Source organism: Microcebus murinus, chromosome 15 (assembly GCF_040939455.1).
Source record: "Microcebus murinus isolate Inina chromosome 15, M.murinus_Inina_mat1.0, whole genome shotgun sequence".
In the NCBI taxonomy this organism is placed as follows: Eukaryota; Metazoa; Chordata; class Mammalia; order Primates; family Cheirogaleidae; genus Microcebus; species Microcebus murinus.
Window position 1 is genome coordinate 10,536,188 of NC_134118.1, and position 17,295 is coordinate 10,553,482.

At 41.9% G+C, this 17,295-nt stretch overlaps 2 protein-coding genes across 3 annotated transcripts in view; both read right to left on the reverse strand.

Annotated features, from left to right (window-relative positions):
- SNRNP48 (small nuclear ribonucleoprotein U11/U12 subunit 48) overlaps positions 1 to 17,295 on the reverse strand; it is a 163,068-nt gene that overhangs the window by 21,411 nt on the left and 124,362 nt on the right. The window lies entirely within an intron of this gene.
- DSP (desmoplakin) overlaps positions 3,836 to 17,295 on the reverse strand; it is a 43,299-nt gene continuing 29,839 nt past the window's right edge. The window contains exons 16-24 of one of the 2 annotated variants that reach the window (XM_012753641.3): positions 16,892 to 17,058; positions 15,981 to 16,119; positions 15,233 to 15,426; positions 14,047 to 14,209; positions 13,488 to 13,571; positions 12,246 to 12,353; positions 11,585 to 11,683; positions 10,504 to 11,001; positions 3,836 to 7,789 (exon numbers count right to left, since the gene is read on the reverse strand). In XM_012753641.3, coding sequence (XP_012609095.2) covers positions 4,544 to 7,789; positions 10,504 to 11,001; positions 11,585 to 11,683; positions 12,246 to 12,353; positions 13,488 to 13,571; positions 14,047 to 14,209; positions 15,233 to 15,426; positions 15,981 to 16,119; positions 16,892 to 17,058 — 4,698 coding nt within the window. In that variant the 3' untranslated portion in view covers positions 3,836 to 4,543. Of the gene's footprint in view, positions 7,790 to 8,706; positions 11,002 to 11,584; positions 11,684 to 12,245; positions 12,354 to 13,487; positions 13,572 to 14,046; positions 14,210 to 15,232; positions 15,427 to 15,980; positions 16,120 to 16,891; positions 17,059 to 17,295 lie in introns of both variants that reach the window. The other variant, XM_012753640.2, reaches the window with a different exon arrangement.

The window sequence follows — 17,295 nt, forward strand, 5'->3', positions numbered from 1 at the left end:
CCCTCCAGGGTGTTTGCCCTGACGTTCCTTAAAAGGCATTCCTCCTGCCCCTCAACTTTTTTAGAAATAAATGGCTTATATCTACAGAGAAGTTTAAAGTATAGTGCAATGAGCATTCGTTTAACCGTCATTCTGCTCATTGTTACCATTTTGCCACATTTGATTTCTCCGTCTCTTCACATTCACAGCCCCACATGCTTATTTTTGCTGAATTCTTTGAATGTAAGTTGCAGATTCTTCACCCCCATATATATTAGCATGTATGTCCTCAGAATAAGAACATTTTCCTACATAACCACACTACATCATCAAACCGAAGAACAGTAATAATTCTATAAAATTACTGTTCTTTGGTTTGATGATGTATACATTTAATATACATTTCATATTCAAATTTCCCCACTGTACCCAAAATTCCTTTTATAGCAGTTTTATTATTTTTTCAACTCTTAAGCTATAAGTGGTTATTGTCTCTTTTAAGCTAGAAAAGTCTCCCTCACCCTCCTTTTTAAATTAAGTAATTGAATTTTGTGATGAGCCTAGGCCAGTTGTCTTGTGGAAAGTCCCTCATTCTGGATTTGTCGGATTTTTTTCCACTCATGATTAGATTCAGTTTAATCATTTTTGCAAGAATACTACATAGGAGATGTTGTGTACCTGTTATTAAAACCCATAGGGACACATATCTTAGATTCTCCTATTAGTAATGCTAAATTTGATCACTTGGTAAAGGTGGTGGCTGCATTTCTCCACCCTAATAGTACATTTTCCTCTGGTAATTGGTAAATAATCTGTGGGATTCCATCCTGAGGCTGTAAGAATATACTGTTCCCCATCCATCTCATACAATCCTTCACTGAATCTGTTATTACATTGGAAGTTAAAACGATGACTCTAATATTATCATGCCTTCTGCATTTATTAACTGGCATTCTTTCCACACCTCCATTTTGTTGTTTGTTTCATTATAGAATCAAGGGCTTTTAAAAATATTATTGGTTTAAGGTTTTTAAATTCAGTATTATATATCCATTAAGATTCTTGTTAATGCTCACATTGTCCCAAATTTGGCCAATGGAAGCCACCTTAAGCCACCACTGTGTCTCTTTGACATATCCCCCATTAATCCTTGAGTGCTTTCTTGCTTTGATAACCCAAGTTTACTTTGTTTATTTCCTACCCAAGACCTGGAATCAGCCCTTTTAGTTTCCCCAAATGCTTTTAACTCCCAGAATCTATAATTGCTTATATATTTTTATTTTTTCAAGCCTGATTATCAAGCTTTTGCTTCCCCTTGCACTTTATTTACCCCTGACAAAGAAACTGGAGGAAATTTTTGTGAACAATTATTGCCAAAGGCAAATAGTATAGTTCTCACCTAAAAAAAGGGCACAACAGAAAGGCAGCACCATAAAACACAAAAGTGGGCCAGTAGCTGCAAGCAGCTGTGGTAACAGAGTAGTTCTATACTCTCTTAATATATCCATACTCTTTCCACAGTATCTTTACTTTTTATTTGCATTTCCATAGTTAGCCAAGTAGTGTGGAAAATGTAAGACTGTTTTTGCAAGTGCCATGATGACTCTCATTGAAAAGTTATAGTATATATTTTCCTTTTCTGGGGATGCACCATGTATGTAAACCAAATCAAAACTTAGCCAGTGGCAAGCATGTCCCCTCTCCTGCACATGGTCCCATCTCATCTCAGAGCTTATTTTGGAAGAAGCTTGGAGGGGATAGGAAAGATTTGTCATTTGACTGTACTCTGGTTACTGTTTCAAGCTAAGGAACAGCTCTACACTGAAGCTGTTAACTTCTGTTTGATCATCACTTTGCTGGAGAGGTCTCCTGACGCCTGTTCTGGGCTAGGACTCTGTTATGGATGGAATTGAGCTGCCCTCCGTCCCCCACATTCATATGCTGAAGTCCTAATCCATAATGTGACTGTATTTGGTGATAGGGCCTTTAGGAGGTAATTAAGGTTAAATGAGGTCATGAAGGTAAGGCTCTAATCTGGAAAAACTTAAGTCCTCATAAAAGACAACAGAGATCTCTCTAGCTCTACTCCCACCCCCTTTGCATAGGCACAGAGAAAGGGCCATGTGAGCACACAATGAGAAGGTGGCCATCCACAAGCCAGGAAGAGGTCTCACCAGAAACAAACCCTCCCTGCACCTTGGTCTTGGACTTCCAGCCTCCAGAACTGTGAGAAAATACATTACTGTTTAAGGTGGTATCTTATCATGGCAGCCCGTGGTGACAAATACAGCATCCCAGCTCTAGCATAGGAACTTCCTTCATTTCCCCCAACATAGCATTTACCACATTTTTCTTCTTCCTTTTAGATTATGAGGGCTATTTTTGTACCATGTATTTCTAGAATGTGATTCATGGCTTCTGGCACAATGTCTGGCACGCAGAATTGAATATTTAGTGAATGAAATTAATTTCAAGTCCTCCAAATTGTGAGGGAGGCCAGGGAAGAAAAGGAGAGGTGAGAGAAGGAAAAAATGAGTGTGCTGTGGAAGAAAAATGGCCCATGCAATGAGTGGAGGTAGCTTTCATACTAATACCAAAAGCTCCCAATAATTTACATATCTGATCTTTTTTTTTTTTGAGACAGTCTTGCTTTGTTGCCTAGGCTAGAGAGAGTGCCGTGGCATCAGCCTAGCTCACAGCAACCTCAAACTCCTAGGCTCAAGCAATTCTGCTACCTCAGTCTCCCAAGTAGCTGGGACTACAGGCATGTGCCACCATGCCCGGCTAATTTTTTCTCTATATATTAGTTGGCCACCTAATTTCTATTTATAGTACAGACAGGTTCTCACTCTTGCTCATGCTGGTTTCGAACTCCTGACCTCAAGCAATCTGCCCGCCTCGGCCTCCCAGAGTGCTAGGATTACAGGCGTGAGCCACTGCGCCTGGCCTAAGTATCTGATTTTAAGGATCACTTTTGTCCTACACAATTAGCCATTTCACTTGCTGTCCTATTTTCTATCAGTACTATGAAATTTGTTTGATTGTATTACTATATACTGCTGACACAGGAAAACTGTCCCACTGATTGCTTTGTGTCTTCTGTCCCCACCCAGACTGCAAATGCCTTGCAGTCAGGGGGCTCATAAGTTCTACTGAATAATCACAGCACCTCACCCAATACTAGACATAGTAGGTATTCAGTAAAGTCATGTTAATTTAATGAAAAATGTCTGAATTTCAGTAGTTTTTCTTTGACCCAAAGGAATAGACATATTTCCTTGTCCTTCAACAGAGAGCCAAGAACTCTTCAGGAATAACTTTCATAAATGATTTGAGGACAATTCCTTCCTCTTAAGGGACAACATGCAACACCATCTATTTTAAGGATACCCCAAAAAGGAATCTTAGCCACCTCGTGTTTTTCCAATGCTACGATGGTGACTTTGCCAATGCTACTTGGTACTCACTGTCCAGAATAAATTACAACAGGGTATTGACTTTTGGGCTGGCCTCTTTACACAGGTTTCTTTTCAAAGACTCCATTTGGTATACAATAGGCACTAGAGAAATGTTGAAAGGACTAATTTAAAAGACCACCTTCTAACAGGAGTCTCACTCTGTCACCCAGGCTAGAGTGCAGTGGTGTCACACCATAGCTCACTGAAACATCAAATTCCTGGCTTCTAGCAATCCTCCTCCTCAGCCTCCCAAAGTGCTAGGATTACAGGCATGAGCCATTGCACCTGGCCAATAGTCTTTCTTAATAGGTTGTTAGTAAACAAATAGTTTTAGGTCTATTTTATGATAAACAAAAAGCTGCCCCTACATGCCCTGGTAGAAATTAAAACACAAAAACTTCAAAAGTCTAAAAGTTTATTGCCAGAATAGCAAACTTCATGAAGACACCTTTTTTAAGTACATAGAAAATGACAAGCAAAATAAACAGAAAACTTTGACCAAAGAAAAGCAAAGATTGCTGTTATCATGCACATATAGTCAAATTAATACCAAACCAAACAAGTACATTAAAGAGTATATGGGTATACAATCCACATTCTAAAACTAAAGGAGACACATTCCAAAATGCTTGGTTTTGGGGTGGGATTTGGGGGGGGGGGGCGGGTAGAGGAGGGCAGGTAATATTCTCCTAATACAGAAAATGGAAATATTTAGATGAGAATCAGAATGACTAAAATATCAGTGATTGATTTATTTTTATCTTCAAGAATAGAAATTTGTATCATAGGCCCAAAAAAGTTAAAGAAGAATTGATCAAAAATCTAAATACAGAAGAGAAGAAACAAATTCTACATTCAAGTTGTGCTATCCTTACAAGTGATTACCACTTCACACACGCTACATCCAAGTGTACTACAAAATGAGCTAAGAAGATAAGAAGCCAGAACAGCCTTTACTATTTGAATTCAACCATGGCTATGTTTTTCTGTAAGCAAAAAATGTTCTATCACTATACTGCAAGCACCAGGTTTTCTTTTTTATTATTTAATGAAGTGGAAATTCATATAAATGAAACCAAGATATAGCAACCCTTCTCAACTGACTACTAGTGCCCAATAGAGCTGCTGCTAAATGTGTAGGAGTAAGAGTAGGAAGAATTCCCCGTGGCATCAAAGCTTCCCCTTCGGGACCCACTGCGGGAACCAGAGCGAGAGCCTGAGCGAGACCCAGAGCGAGATCCCGGGCGCGAGCCGGAGCGGGAGCCTGGAGCCGAAGACATGTTATAAGGGCTAGGTAAGCCCTTAGACGACACAGAGGCAGCTTCCAGAAGGCGCAACCCAGTGATATCTTCAACCATGCAGCGATTAATGGCATCCCTGTAGGATATTTTTAACTTGGTTTTGGGGCAGGTCAGGATTTTGGCGTAGCTGCTGGTGTCTTGCAGCCTCTGTGCTGCTCGGCCATCAATGAACCCCTTTCTGATGGCTTCTTCATTGCTTATCCTCCCATGAACTTCAGGATCAACAAGGCCTCCCGTGAGGTACTGGAACTCCAGGAAGCGCTGACCGGCCTCGTAGGGGAGCCATTTTTCTTTCACTGCCTCTGCTGCTGACATCTTCTTTCCCTTCACACCCTCGAAGCCAATGAAGGCTTTCTGAGCAGGCTTCAGCCTGGTGGCCATATCTTGGTCAATCAGCCCCTGGGAGACTGCATCCTGAAGCAACAGCTTCTGACCCGTGGTGGGGTGGATGATGCCGCCCGTGCAGGCCTGAGCCTCCAAAAGCCTCTGACCAGTGATGCTATCCACAATGCCCCGCTCTATTCCTTCTGTAATGGAGATTTTCTCTAGGTTTTCTGTGTCAAAGATGGCTGCAATGGGGCTGGATTCTTCCAGGGGGTCAGACAGAGAGCTGCTCCTGATGGTTAAATTCCTGATGCTGGATACAGTAGAAATCTTACTTACTGAATCATGTCGGGAGCTGCTGAACACATCATCGCTGACACTACCGCCCACGCTGCCGCTACCGCCCACGCCATTTTTCAAGGAGATCATGTCAGCAAATTGAGTGAGGCTCAGGCTGCCAGATCGGTACTGATCAAAGAACTTCCTCTCAATAAGGCCCTTGTCAATAGCATCTTGAATATCATACTGACTGCCTGTTTTCCTGTCTACTAGGACCACTCTGGTGGAGCCATCTGATCCCGTGATGGTTATTTCTTCCCACTCACATTCCTGCTCACATAGTTCTTTGAAGGTATCATAATCGATAAGGCCTTTCTTGTAGGCCTCCTGAACAGACATTTCCTTATTGGTTTCTGGGTCAACTATCACCACTCTACGCTTCCTGAGGGTATTCTTTTGTGATGTCTGCACCTGTTTCTTCTTTTCTTTCAGGGGCAGAAGACAGAGCCCCGTTTCCTCATCCTTAATGCATCTCTCTTTAAGTTGCAGATAGGTAAGATTTTCTTCAGTGTTGGGGTCAAAAAATCCTTTTGTGTCATCGCTTGGATCTGAAAGAATCTCACTGAGCTCCTCATTGAAATAGCCCCTCTTGTACGCCATGTCAACTGGCAAACGATGGCTCTCCTTCGGGTCAATGATCCCACCAGTTGCAATCTGAGCTTCCAATAAGCGAATACCGTGGCCCTTTTCAATGAGTTCCTTGTTCATGGCTTGGAACAAAGAGATGATGTTTCCTGTTTCAGGATCATTATACCCGGTGACAGCTCGTTCTGCAGACAGGAGCTTCTCTTTGAACTCAATGCCCACCAGACCTCTTTTGTAGGCTTCCTCCACCGGTAACCTCAAGTTGCTAACAGGATCCACTATAAAGCCAGTAGCTGCTTGGGCTTCCAGCAACTCCAAAGCAGTACCAGGTCGCACCAAGCCAATTTTCATGGCCTCATAAATGCCAAGCTTCTGTTTTGTGGTCTCATTGTATATGCCTGCTATGCAGCTTGAACCCTGGAGGAAGTCCTTAATTCTCTCACCAACCTCATCATAAGAAATCTGCCCTGATTCCAGTTCATGGACAGTGGACTGTCTTAATATACCAGAATTTACTAGCTCAGTGACGGTCACAGGCTGACGGATTCCTTGGAAGGACATGCTTCTCTTCTGTACTGTCAGCAAGAGCAGACCAGTGTGTGGTTCGATTCTGCACCGTTCCTTCAGCTGCATGTAACTGACCTTCTTTTTGGTGACTGGATCCACAAAGTTTTTCTGACTATCTCGAGGATCATTCAGAGACCTATACAAATCTCTATCTATCAGCCCACGGGCCAAGGCGACATCTTTTGGCAAAAAGACACTATTCACAGGGTCTACTACACCCCCTGAAGCAATCTGGGCTTCCAACAGGCGCATTCCAGTTTCTCTATCAATCAAATTCTTCTTGATGGCTTCTGAAACAGACACTGTCTTGCCTGAAAATGGATCATCAAAACCCGTGATAGCTTTTTCTGCTGTATATATCTGCTGGCGGTCATCAAAGTCAATGAGGTCCCGAGCTATGGCACTGTCAACAGTCAGCTTCTCATTCCGATGGGGATCGATGATACCACCTGTAGCTGCCTGGGCCTCCAGAAGCATGACTGTGGATTCTGGGGTGATGAATTTCTTTCTCTTGGCATCTACCAAAGAGTATTTTTCCTTAGGAGAAGCAGAAGCCCCAGCAATAGCTCCTGCACCCCGAAGGAAAGGCTGGATTTCAGAAGCAACTTCTTCCACTGACTTCTTCCCCTTCAACAGTTTGTCCAAGGTCGTTTTGTCGATCAGCTGGCACTCATAGAGCTGCATCGCTGTCACCTTCTTCCTCAGCCCATCAAACACCAGCTTGGAGGAGTCCACGGTCCACTCGTACTCAGTCTGGGTCTCCCGGTGGGACCCATATGGGCGCTGTCTGAGTTTGTCGATCTCCCTCTGAAGTCGGCAGCGTTCTGACTCCAGCTGCGACTGTGTCTCCCTGGTGGAATCCTCCAGCTTGCGCCGGCACCTCTCTTCGATCCTCTTGATCTCCGCTTGGAGTCTTTCAATCTCACTCCTAAGGCCGTTCTTCTCCCTCTCACTCTTTTCTCTGTCTGACTCTATCTTCCTGATGGCCTCCTCCTTGCGAGAATATTGAGTTTTCCACTGATTCAGGTCATTTTGGATTTGCTGCTTCTCACACTCCAGCCGCTGCTTCGCCCTGCTTTCTGCCTCGAGAGCGGCTTTTGCGCGATTCAGCTCATCCTCCAGCCTCTGCAGCCTGGCCTTGTCTTGCTCCAGGACTTTGATTTTCACCATAAGACTCTCTCTTTCTTGCACCACCTGAGTACACTGACTCTTTGATTCCTGGATCCTATTAGAGGCCTAAAATTTAAAAAGAAAGAAAAAGGGAGGGGGGAATAATGTTTTGATTAGATCATAATTTAACCTCATTTCCTATACCTTAAAAAAACTTTATTTACTTATTTTCCTTCTGTGTTTTCCTTAGATATACTGTGAGCTTGTTATCTTACAAATTCATGGAAGAAATTCTATCAATATATGTTGCCACTTTGATTAATGGCGTCATACTATTTTTTTCCATAGAAGGAATTAGGAAAAGTTGTAACTTGTCTTACTCTTAATAACAATTATGGTCTGAAAAAATAATGGGGAGTTTAATTTCAGGTCATCATACCTGCTATACCTATATCTCACTTGTTACGGCTGTACTAACATGTTTGATAAAGCAATACACATAGATAGATATAAACACACAAACATCCCACCCAGCCCCACACAAATATTGTCTATAGAAGTCAAATTTATTAGAAGTTAAAGAAGTTGTTTTTAAATTAGGGGTTAAAAGAAGAAGAGCCAAACAAAAAGAACGATGCGAGGGCCATGATCAAAAAAGAACACAGAGTAATGCGTGCAGAGAAATAATCGAAGCCAGCATGAAAAGTGTTTTCAAAATTGCACAGAGAAGCATTTTGATATGGCAGAACATTCAGAGAAAGTGATCATAGATGTGAAACACATGCTAAAGTTCTAGAAAGCAGCGCCAAACACATGCTGCACACAGAATGGCAGTGACAGAATAGCAAGGCGCCTAGCACTGAAATGATTTTAAGGCAGTGATCTGGATTGTGACAGGTGGTAGTCATAAATGGAGCACGAAATAGAAAGGTTAGACTTTCTGTAAGCATCCATCTGAGTAGCAAAAGCACAGTTCAGATTAGATGATAACAGGGTGAATAATTTGAGAAACAGTGAAGCTGCGATCAAATATTTGTGAATACCTCTAAAGCCTGCTTTTGGAATTTCTCAATTTCCTGTCTCAAATTTTCCCTCTCTCTCTGCAAATCATTAATCAGCCCTTGCAGTTCCAGGGTTCTGTTGTTGCTGATCTGCAGCTGGCTCCTCAGCTCAGAGATGGTGGCATTTTTATCACTATCCACTTCACTCCGGCCCCTCCTCAGGTCGTCGTACTCCAGCCTCAGGTTCCGCAGTTCTTCCTCCAACATCAAGTGCTCCTTGGTCAGGTTCTCCGTGAGAGACTGCAGCCTCTCAATTTCTATTTTGCTTTCATTTAAGCTTCTGCTTTTATCTTCTATGGCCTTCTGGAAATGCTCATTCCTCAAGTGCGCCTGTTTGACATTTTCCTGTTCCTGGAGCAACTGCCGCCTCAGGGCCTCAACCTCAGAGGACAGCCTCCTCAGATCTTCCTGGGTCCTCTGCTTCTCCCTCAGGTGGCCCTCCAGGACGTCCCTCTGCTGGCGGAGATCATCCTCGCTCCTCTTCTTAACGATGGATGCCTGCTCCAGCTGCTGGGTCAGGCTGGTGATTTTGATGGCTTGCTCCTTCAGCGACCTCCTCATGCCCTCCAGCTCTTCCTCCAGCTTCTTCCTCTTGGAGGAGTCGTCAGAGGCCGTCCTCTTCAGCCAAGTCAGCTCCTCTTCCACTTTCTGCTTCTGCAACTGCAGCTCTTTCAGAGAATTCTGGAATCGCGTGATGTCCTGGTCCTTCACGGTCCTCTCCTGGAAAACCCTCTCATAGTCGATTCTCAGGCGCGTCAGTTCTTGCTCCTGACCCTTCAGTTTGGTTATCGTCTCCGTCGCACTACTGTTTGCTTTCTGCAGGTCATACTGGACCCTCTGTAATTTCGCGTTTTCATCTTCCAGGCATTTCCGTTCGTTTGTTTCCTTGTCGATCAGTTGCTTTAACCTGTCTATCTCTTTGTTTTTATCCTGGATGGTTTTGGCGGCATCATCAAGAGACTGCTTGTATCTCATGCTCTCTTCCGTTCGAATCTGAGTGACCTGCCTCAGCTCAATCTCCAGCTGCTGCTTCCTCTGAGACACCTCGGTGCCAGCAGCCTTTTGCTGTTGGACATTTTCTTCCACCCTTCTGAGATTCTCCGTGGTCTGGGCTAACGTGTTCTTCAGCCTCTCTATTTCTTCACATAAGCTCCTGTTCTCTCTGGTGAGATTGTCTATCTGGGCGCGGAAGCCACTGGTGTCCTCCTCCTTCTGCATGGTGAGCTGGTGGATGGTGGTCTTGGTGATGTTGATCTCCGTCTCGAACTGGTTTTTTAAGCTAATGATCTCCTCATCATAACTGTTTCTTACCTTACCCAGTTCATTTTCATACTCCCAGCGGCGCTTGGCCTCCTCCTGAAACTCAGCTTTAAGTCTTTCGATCTCCTTGTTTTTGTCCTGAATGGTCTTGGCAGCCTCCTCCAGCGACTGCTTGTGTCGCGCATTGTCCTCCGAGCGCTGCTGGATGACCTGCTTCAGCTCTATCTCCAGATGCTGCTTCTTCTGCATCATCTCAGAGCCGCAGGCTTTCTGCTGAAGGGCATTCTCTTCAGCCCGCCTTCGCTGCTCAGTGGCCTGCAAGATGCTGTCATTGAGCCTGACAATTTCATCCTTCAGGTCTCGATTTTCCCTACAGAGTTTATCAAGCTGGTTTCTAAGATTTTTGGAATCATCCTCTTTTTGCATGGATATTTCCTTGATGGTGGTCTTCGTAATGTTAATCTCTGTTTCATACTTGTTCCTTAAATTACTCATCTCCTCATTATAGTGGTTTCTTACCTTTGCCAGCTCATTTTCATATTCTCTCTTCCGGGCTCCCTCCTCCTGAAGAAGAACCCTCAACCTTTCTATCTCATACTCCTTCTCCTTGATGGCTTTCTCAGACTCTAATTTCTGCCAACCAAGGCTCTCCTTTTCACATTGCCTTGCTTTCTGCAGTTGGTCGTAGTCGTTCTTCTGTTGGTCAAATCTGTCTTCCACAGATTTTCGTCTCCTCTTTTCGTCCTCGATCTCATAAGTCAGTCGGGTGATCTTCTCGTTGAGCTCTTTTATTTGGCCATAGCATTTGTCTAGATTTTGCTTGGCCGACTTCCCATCCAGCTCAGCCTGTCTCTTCAGCTCCTCCAGGCTCACAAGCTTGGCTTTGAACTGGGAACACTCCGCCTGGTATTTCTGCAGGTTCTGATCCAGGAATTTGTTCTTATTGCAGTTTTCCGAGTTGGCATCTCGGGCCAGTCTGAGCTCCTCTTCCAAAACTTCGATCTTGGTATTTTTCAGCTGTGGAAGTGAAATCAGAAATTAGGTTAAAAGAAAAACACCTCACATCCCACGAAAGCAGCAGTACTTTCCCCCCACAGACCAACGTGCACTATCATTTCTCTTTACAAACCTGCGCGTGCACGCGCGCGCACACACACACACACACATAAAGAGTGGTTTGAGGGAGAAGCTACTAGACAAAAATTCAAGAAATCTAATTCCTCCATCAGCTGCTCATATGATCTTAACAAATGATATATTGTCTTTGAGTCTCAGATTCCTCATCTATAAAATGAGGTAATTTGTTTCAAGAGCAAAAACTTATGATTTCATAAATTTGTTCCCTGTATTATAAGGTATAAAGTAAGTTTCTACATAAGCTCAATTCGAGTACCAGAAATGAGGATTAAAGTGTATAATCATTCAATATGAAAAATTCATATCCAGCTAGTCCAGGATGTTCTTATCCTTAACTTAACACAAAGAAATGAAGCAAATTCTTTACAGTATGTCCAAATCCATGTTATAATGAGGCAGTAATAATAAGGTTTTATTCTGTTTTCTTTCCTGATGTTCCAGGAAAATAAAATAAGTAAATTACCTTCAAATCTTCCAAACTCTTCAGCATCTCACTTAAGAATCTGTAATAGTCTCCAGACCTTGTAAGTAGTTCTATGTACCGAGCATGAATATCTGCAGCCTTGGGGAGAAGGAGGGAAAGAAAAAAAAAAGATATCACATTCAAAAAAAGTCCTATGCAAGATGACCTTTTGTTTTCTAAAATAATAAAATAGTGAAATTATAACTGAAAGAGTGAATTTCCTTTTTTCAGGTGTGCTAATTCCAAAACCTAGAAGTAGAGCAAAACAAAGGGTTAAAAACATTGTATCCCATCCTCATCCCACCAGGCTGTTTTCCCTAAACCATCTGATAGGTGATGTTCTCTGACATTTTGGGAAGAAATTCTTTCAGAAATCTACATATTTTCCACTTTTTAGAAATCTCCTTCATTGAACCCAGAAATTTAAGCCCAATTTCTGCAAAGATTCTAAATAACAGATTTGGACTTCCCTTGATCATTTCTGAAAATGTAGCATCAATGGCTCACACTGGAGGGAGCATAACCTGCTATTGGACCTTTTTGAAAGGACCCTCGCCAAGGGATGAATCCCAGGACGGGAAGGAAGACGGGCAGGAGACAGGGAAAAGAGAAGAGGCAGAAGGAGAGGCAGGTTCTAAGAAATACGCAGTGATATGTATACCTCTTGCAGAATCACCCCAGAAGGAGACTGAACCATGGCTCTCTTGATAGGTATGTTCAGTAGAGTCTCCAGTCCTGAGGTGTATGATGCCAGCTGGAGCTCATAATCCTGCAGAATAATAACATTTAAGAAAAACATTTATATGGACTTAAAAGGAGTCACTAATGGCTACAGTTCCAATTTTAAATCATTAAGCTACATTTCTAATGACCAACCCCAAAGATAATGTGCCATTAGTGTCCAAGCAGCTAATGTTACATTACTAAACCAAGCAGTATATCTTTGTGTGCTAACTGGAAAATTTGGCCCATACCACCAATCTAAAGAATAAAGACTAGTACACTGGAGCGGAAAGTGACAGTATGGAATGAATTCAAGTCAATAGATAACAAACCTTTATGGTTTGTTCACGAGAAAATATATAAAAGCCATAATCACTATCCTCAAGAAGTTTATAAACTTTAAAACAAATCAGCAAGTAATGCTGTTAGTAATTTTTTTTTTTTTTTTTTTTGAGACAGAGTCTCACTCTGTTGCCCAGGCTAGAGAGCTGTGGCATCAGCCTAGCTCACAGCAACCTCCAACTCGTGGGCTCAAGCAATCCTCCTGCCTCAGTCCTGAGTAGCTGGGACTACAGGCATGTACCACCATGCCCAGCTAATTTTTTCTTATGGTTTTAGTTGGCCAATTAATTTCTTTCTATTTTTTTTAGTAGAGATGGGGTCTCGCTCTTGCTCAGGCTGGTTTTGAACTCCTGACCTTGAGCGATCTGCCCGCCTGGGCCTCCCGGAGTGCTAGGATTATAGGCATGAGCCGCCGCACTCGGCCCAATAATATTCTTTTTTTTTTTTTTTTTTTTTTTTTTTTTTTTTGAGACAGAGTCTCGCTTTTTGTTGCCCAGGCTAGAGTGAGTGCCGTGGCGTCAGCCTAGCTCACAGCAACCTCAGACTCCTGGGCTCGAGTGATCCTTCTGCCTCAGCCTCCCGAGTAGCTGGGACTACAGGCATGCGCCACCATGCCCGGCTAATTTTTTTATATATATATCAGTTGGCCAATTAATTTCTTTCTATTTATAGTAGAGACGGGGTCTCGCTCTTGCTCAGGCTGGTTTTGAACTCCTGACCTTGAGCAATCCGCCCGCCTCGGCCTCCCAAGAGCTAGGATTACAGGCGTGAGCCACAGCGCCCGGCCTCCAATAATATTCTTGATGAAACACCAACATTCTTTATAAAACCAACCTACCTTAATTGAATTTGCACAAAGTTCAGCAATTTTTTGTACTTCTTCTGATTTGTCTCGTTTGCCAGATATTTCATTGTGCAAGTTCTATACAAAAAAATAAAACATTTACAAATGGTAAGGTATACAAACATTTTTTAATAAATGGTTATTTCAGTCTTCTACCACTGTTACTTTTTTCCTTTAGTTTAATTACTACAGGTACTGGCCTCATACTCTCATAGTTATAACTTAAGACATGAGCATTTTTTCCATTCAGAAAAATGAAGGAGGATAAGAGGTTATTTTCTAGTCAGCAATGTTTTCTGGTCTTTTTACCTCAATTTATAAAGATACTTTGCTATAACATGAGAAGAACATTATTTCTATGTTCATAATTGTATTTCTTTGTAAATACCTCAGTTGCTTTTTTTCTAGGCATTCTTTATGTATTCAAAAATGGATTGATAGTTATTAAATACTCATAATTTCAAACCTAAGCACTGCTGTAAAAACCAGAAGAAAATACAGCTTACACCCAATTAATCTCAAAACAGGTATGGAATGACAAGTTGGCTTATACCTTCTGGTCATTCAAAAATCTCATGACCGTGTTGGAATCTCCAAATTTCATAGATTCTAAGGAATCCTGGCGGCGTTTGGCATCATGGAGCCACTTGCAGAAAGCCTGATAGTTATCGCGATAATTCCTCAGTTGCTTAATTTGTTTCTCCAGATCCCATAATCTGAGAGAAAATATATAAAATAAAATCATTATTAGTTCCTAAAATATGTACATAGAGTCATGAGGCAATTCACTTGACATATACCTAAGAAAACTGAAAACACATGCCCACACAAAACTTATATATAAATGTTCATAGCAACACTTTTCATCATAGCTAAAAGTTGGAAACCACTCAGATATCCATCAACTGATGAAAAGATTAACAAAAATGTGGTATAGCCAAATGATGGGATATTATTCAGCCACAAAAAGAAACGAAAGAAATAAAATAGAAAATGAAGACTGAAACATGCTACAACATGGGTGAACCCTGAAAGCTTTATACGAAGTGGAAGCCGCCAGCCACAAAGAATCACCTATTGCCTGATTCCACTTAAATGAAATGTCCAGAAGAGGCAAATCCATAGGATTGAAGATCGCCAAGGGCTGTGGGGGTGGCAGGTAATGGGAAGTGAGTGCCAATGGGCACGGAGGTTTCTTTTCAGGGTAATGAAAATGTTCAAATCTCAGGTTGTCACGATGGTTGCACAATTCTGAATATACTTAAACCCACTGAACTGTACACTGTAAATGGGTAAGCTATATGGTATGCACATTACATCTCAATACAGATGTTTTCTAAAAGCACTGCTAATAAAATGGACTACAGGCAAGACAATTCTGGAGATTTTTTTAGATCCTCCTTTATAGTACGGCATTTCTTTTGTATAAAATTTAATTTTGATAAATTTTTGGAGAACGCTTACTCAAAGCAGCCACTCCCTCCAACAGTCATAACAAGAGCGTATGGGGCACAAAGGGATGGCTAAATGGCTTCTGCTGTTTCTCTAAGACCCTGGCTGGCACCTGTGACACACTCTCTTTCCGTTTCAAACAAAGCTGCCTACAGGCAGTCCAGGAAAAGAGCCTGCCATGCCTAACTTCAACACGAACAAAACCTGTTTTTTGCAGTGTTCCTTTCAAGTGACATTATCATGAGAACATCCAAAAGGGAAGGACATGGGGAAGGAGGTTGGCACACCTGTAGTCTATCTGTTTATCTATCCTTTGCCAGCGATCTGTCAGCTGTGTGACTTTTTCACTGAACTTGCCCAGATCCAGGTCATAAAGCGGGTACTGCTGTGAAGTCTGAGAGTGGATCTGCTGGGCTTTCTGCAGTTCTGTCTTCATAGTGGCCAATAACGACTTCTTCAAGTTCAAGTCGTTTTTTATTTTCTGCAATAGGAAACAAAATGAGTACAAATTAATCTCGTCTCCCACTGTGTGCTATACTACGAGTCACCAAATGCAGGGAAAAATAAATTATGATACTCTTTAGAACATTCATATTTTTAGGTGAAAACAATCCAGGAAAACACATTTATGGAATTACATTTCCCAGTATTGTTCCAGTGCCTTGTGCTACTCTGTTAGAAAAGGACTCAATGTGTAACTTAGTTTGAGAAATGCTAATTATCACATTTCATTCATGAATAATTCTAATGTATATTAACATAGCAAAGGTACTGAGAAGTCCTGTAGTAAAGAAACCAGTTTAACTCAGCATTCTTCAAACTAATTGTACTGCAAACTACTTTCTCACATAGTTTCTGCTAACACATTCTGGAAAAGGGAGTTCTGGAGATCACTGATATCAACCATGTGTGGCCAACTGAATCCAGTAAACCTCAAAACTCATGACAACCTAATGAGGCTCTATATTATAAATAGGAGCTGAGTCCTGTATTATTTCCTGTAAACGGGGCCATTGGTATAACCCTTCAAGTTACCTTCAGTCCACAGCGGTAAGCTTCCACTTTATCCAGGTCCAGGTAGACAGTTTCTTCCTCTGTGAGTCTGGCTTCGTAAACCTTTAACATATCTTCTGTTTGGAGAATGGCCTGGAGTAGCGCCCTGACTGTGCACAAGCTAGAAAGAGCAGAAGAGACACAAAATTGCTGGGAACATAACAAGGCTGTGAACATTTGGCTCTCATCGCTACTAATGAAAAACAACAATATTAATAAAACTTTATTTTTCCTATTTATAAGTCACAAGAGCAAGGCCGGGCACGGTGGCTCACGCCTGTAATCCTAGCACTCTGGGAGGCCGAGGTGGGTGGATCACTCAAAGTCAGGAGTTCGAAACCAGCCTGAGCAAGAGCGAGACCCCGTCTCTACTAAAAATAGAAAGAATTTAATTGGCCAACTAAAAATATATAGAAAAAATTAGCTGGGCATAGTGGTTCTTGCCTGTAGTCCCAGCTACTCGGGAGGCTGAGGCAGGAGGATCGCTTGAGCCCAGGAGTCTGAGGTTGCTGTGAGCAAGGCTGACACCACGGCACTCTAGCCCCGGTGACAGAGTGAGACTCTGTCTCAAAAAAAAATAAGTCACAAGAGCAGTAATTTTTTTTCTCTATCATGATTCAGACCACTCTTTTGCACTCACTGAAGAATTCTCAAGTTCTGGCCCTGGGGAATTACCTTGGTGCTAAGATATACTAAATTCCAACACAGTGGAATTAACATCCTAATCTAGAGAACACTCTTTCAAAACCACAGAATAATGTCAGTAACCCTCTAGTAATAAGAGAAACTGCAAGGCAAAGGTTCTAGCAAGCCAAGCATCCAAACAAATGAAGTGTGAAAAAATGGAGCTTGAGAAAAGCAAAATATTTCAGAGTAGTGTTAGTCATGTTTACCTATTTAGGTAGCCATCTGTAACACCATTGATATTTTCCAGTTTCTGAAACAGTCCAAATACCTCATTCTGTAAATAGCAATACTTTTCAGAGCCTCTGAAGTTAGCAAGCATATCTTTAAGCTGGTTGAGAACTTCAGCAATTCCTTGCGAATCATTCTGCACGCTCTGTCAAAAAAGCAAAGTTCTTTTGATTTAGCTGTCGATCTTTTTTTTACTTTATTTTTTATTGTAGACTTTTAAGGTATACAACATGCTGTTTTGATATACACACAAAAACAGTGAAATGATTACTACAGGTAAGCAAATTAACTTTCCATAGATTTTTTTTTAATATGTGTGTTAAGAGCACCAAGACCTACTCTGAGCAAATTTTCAATATACACTACAACATTATTACCTATA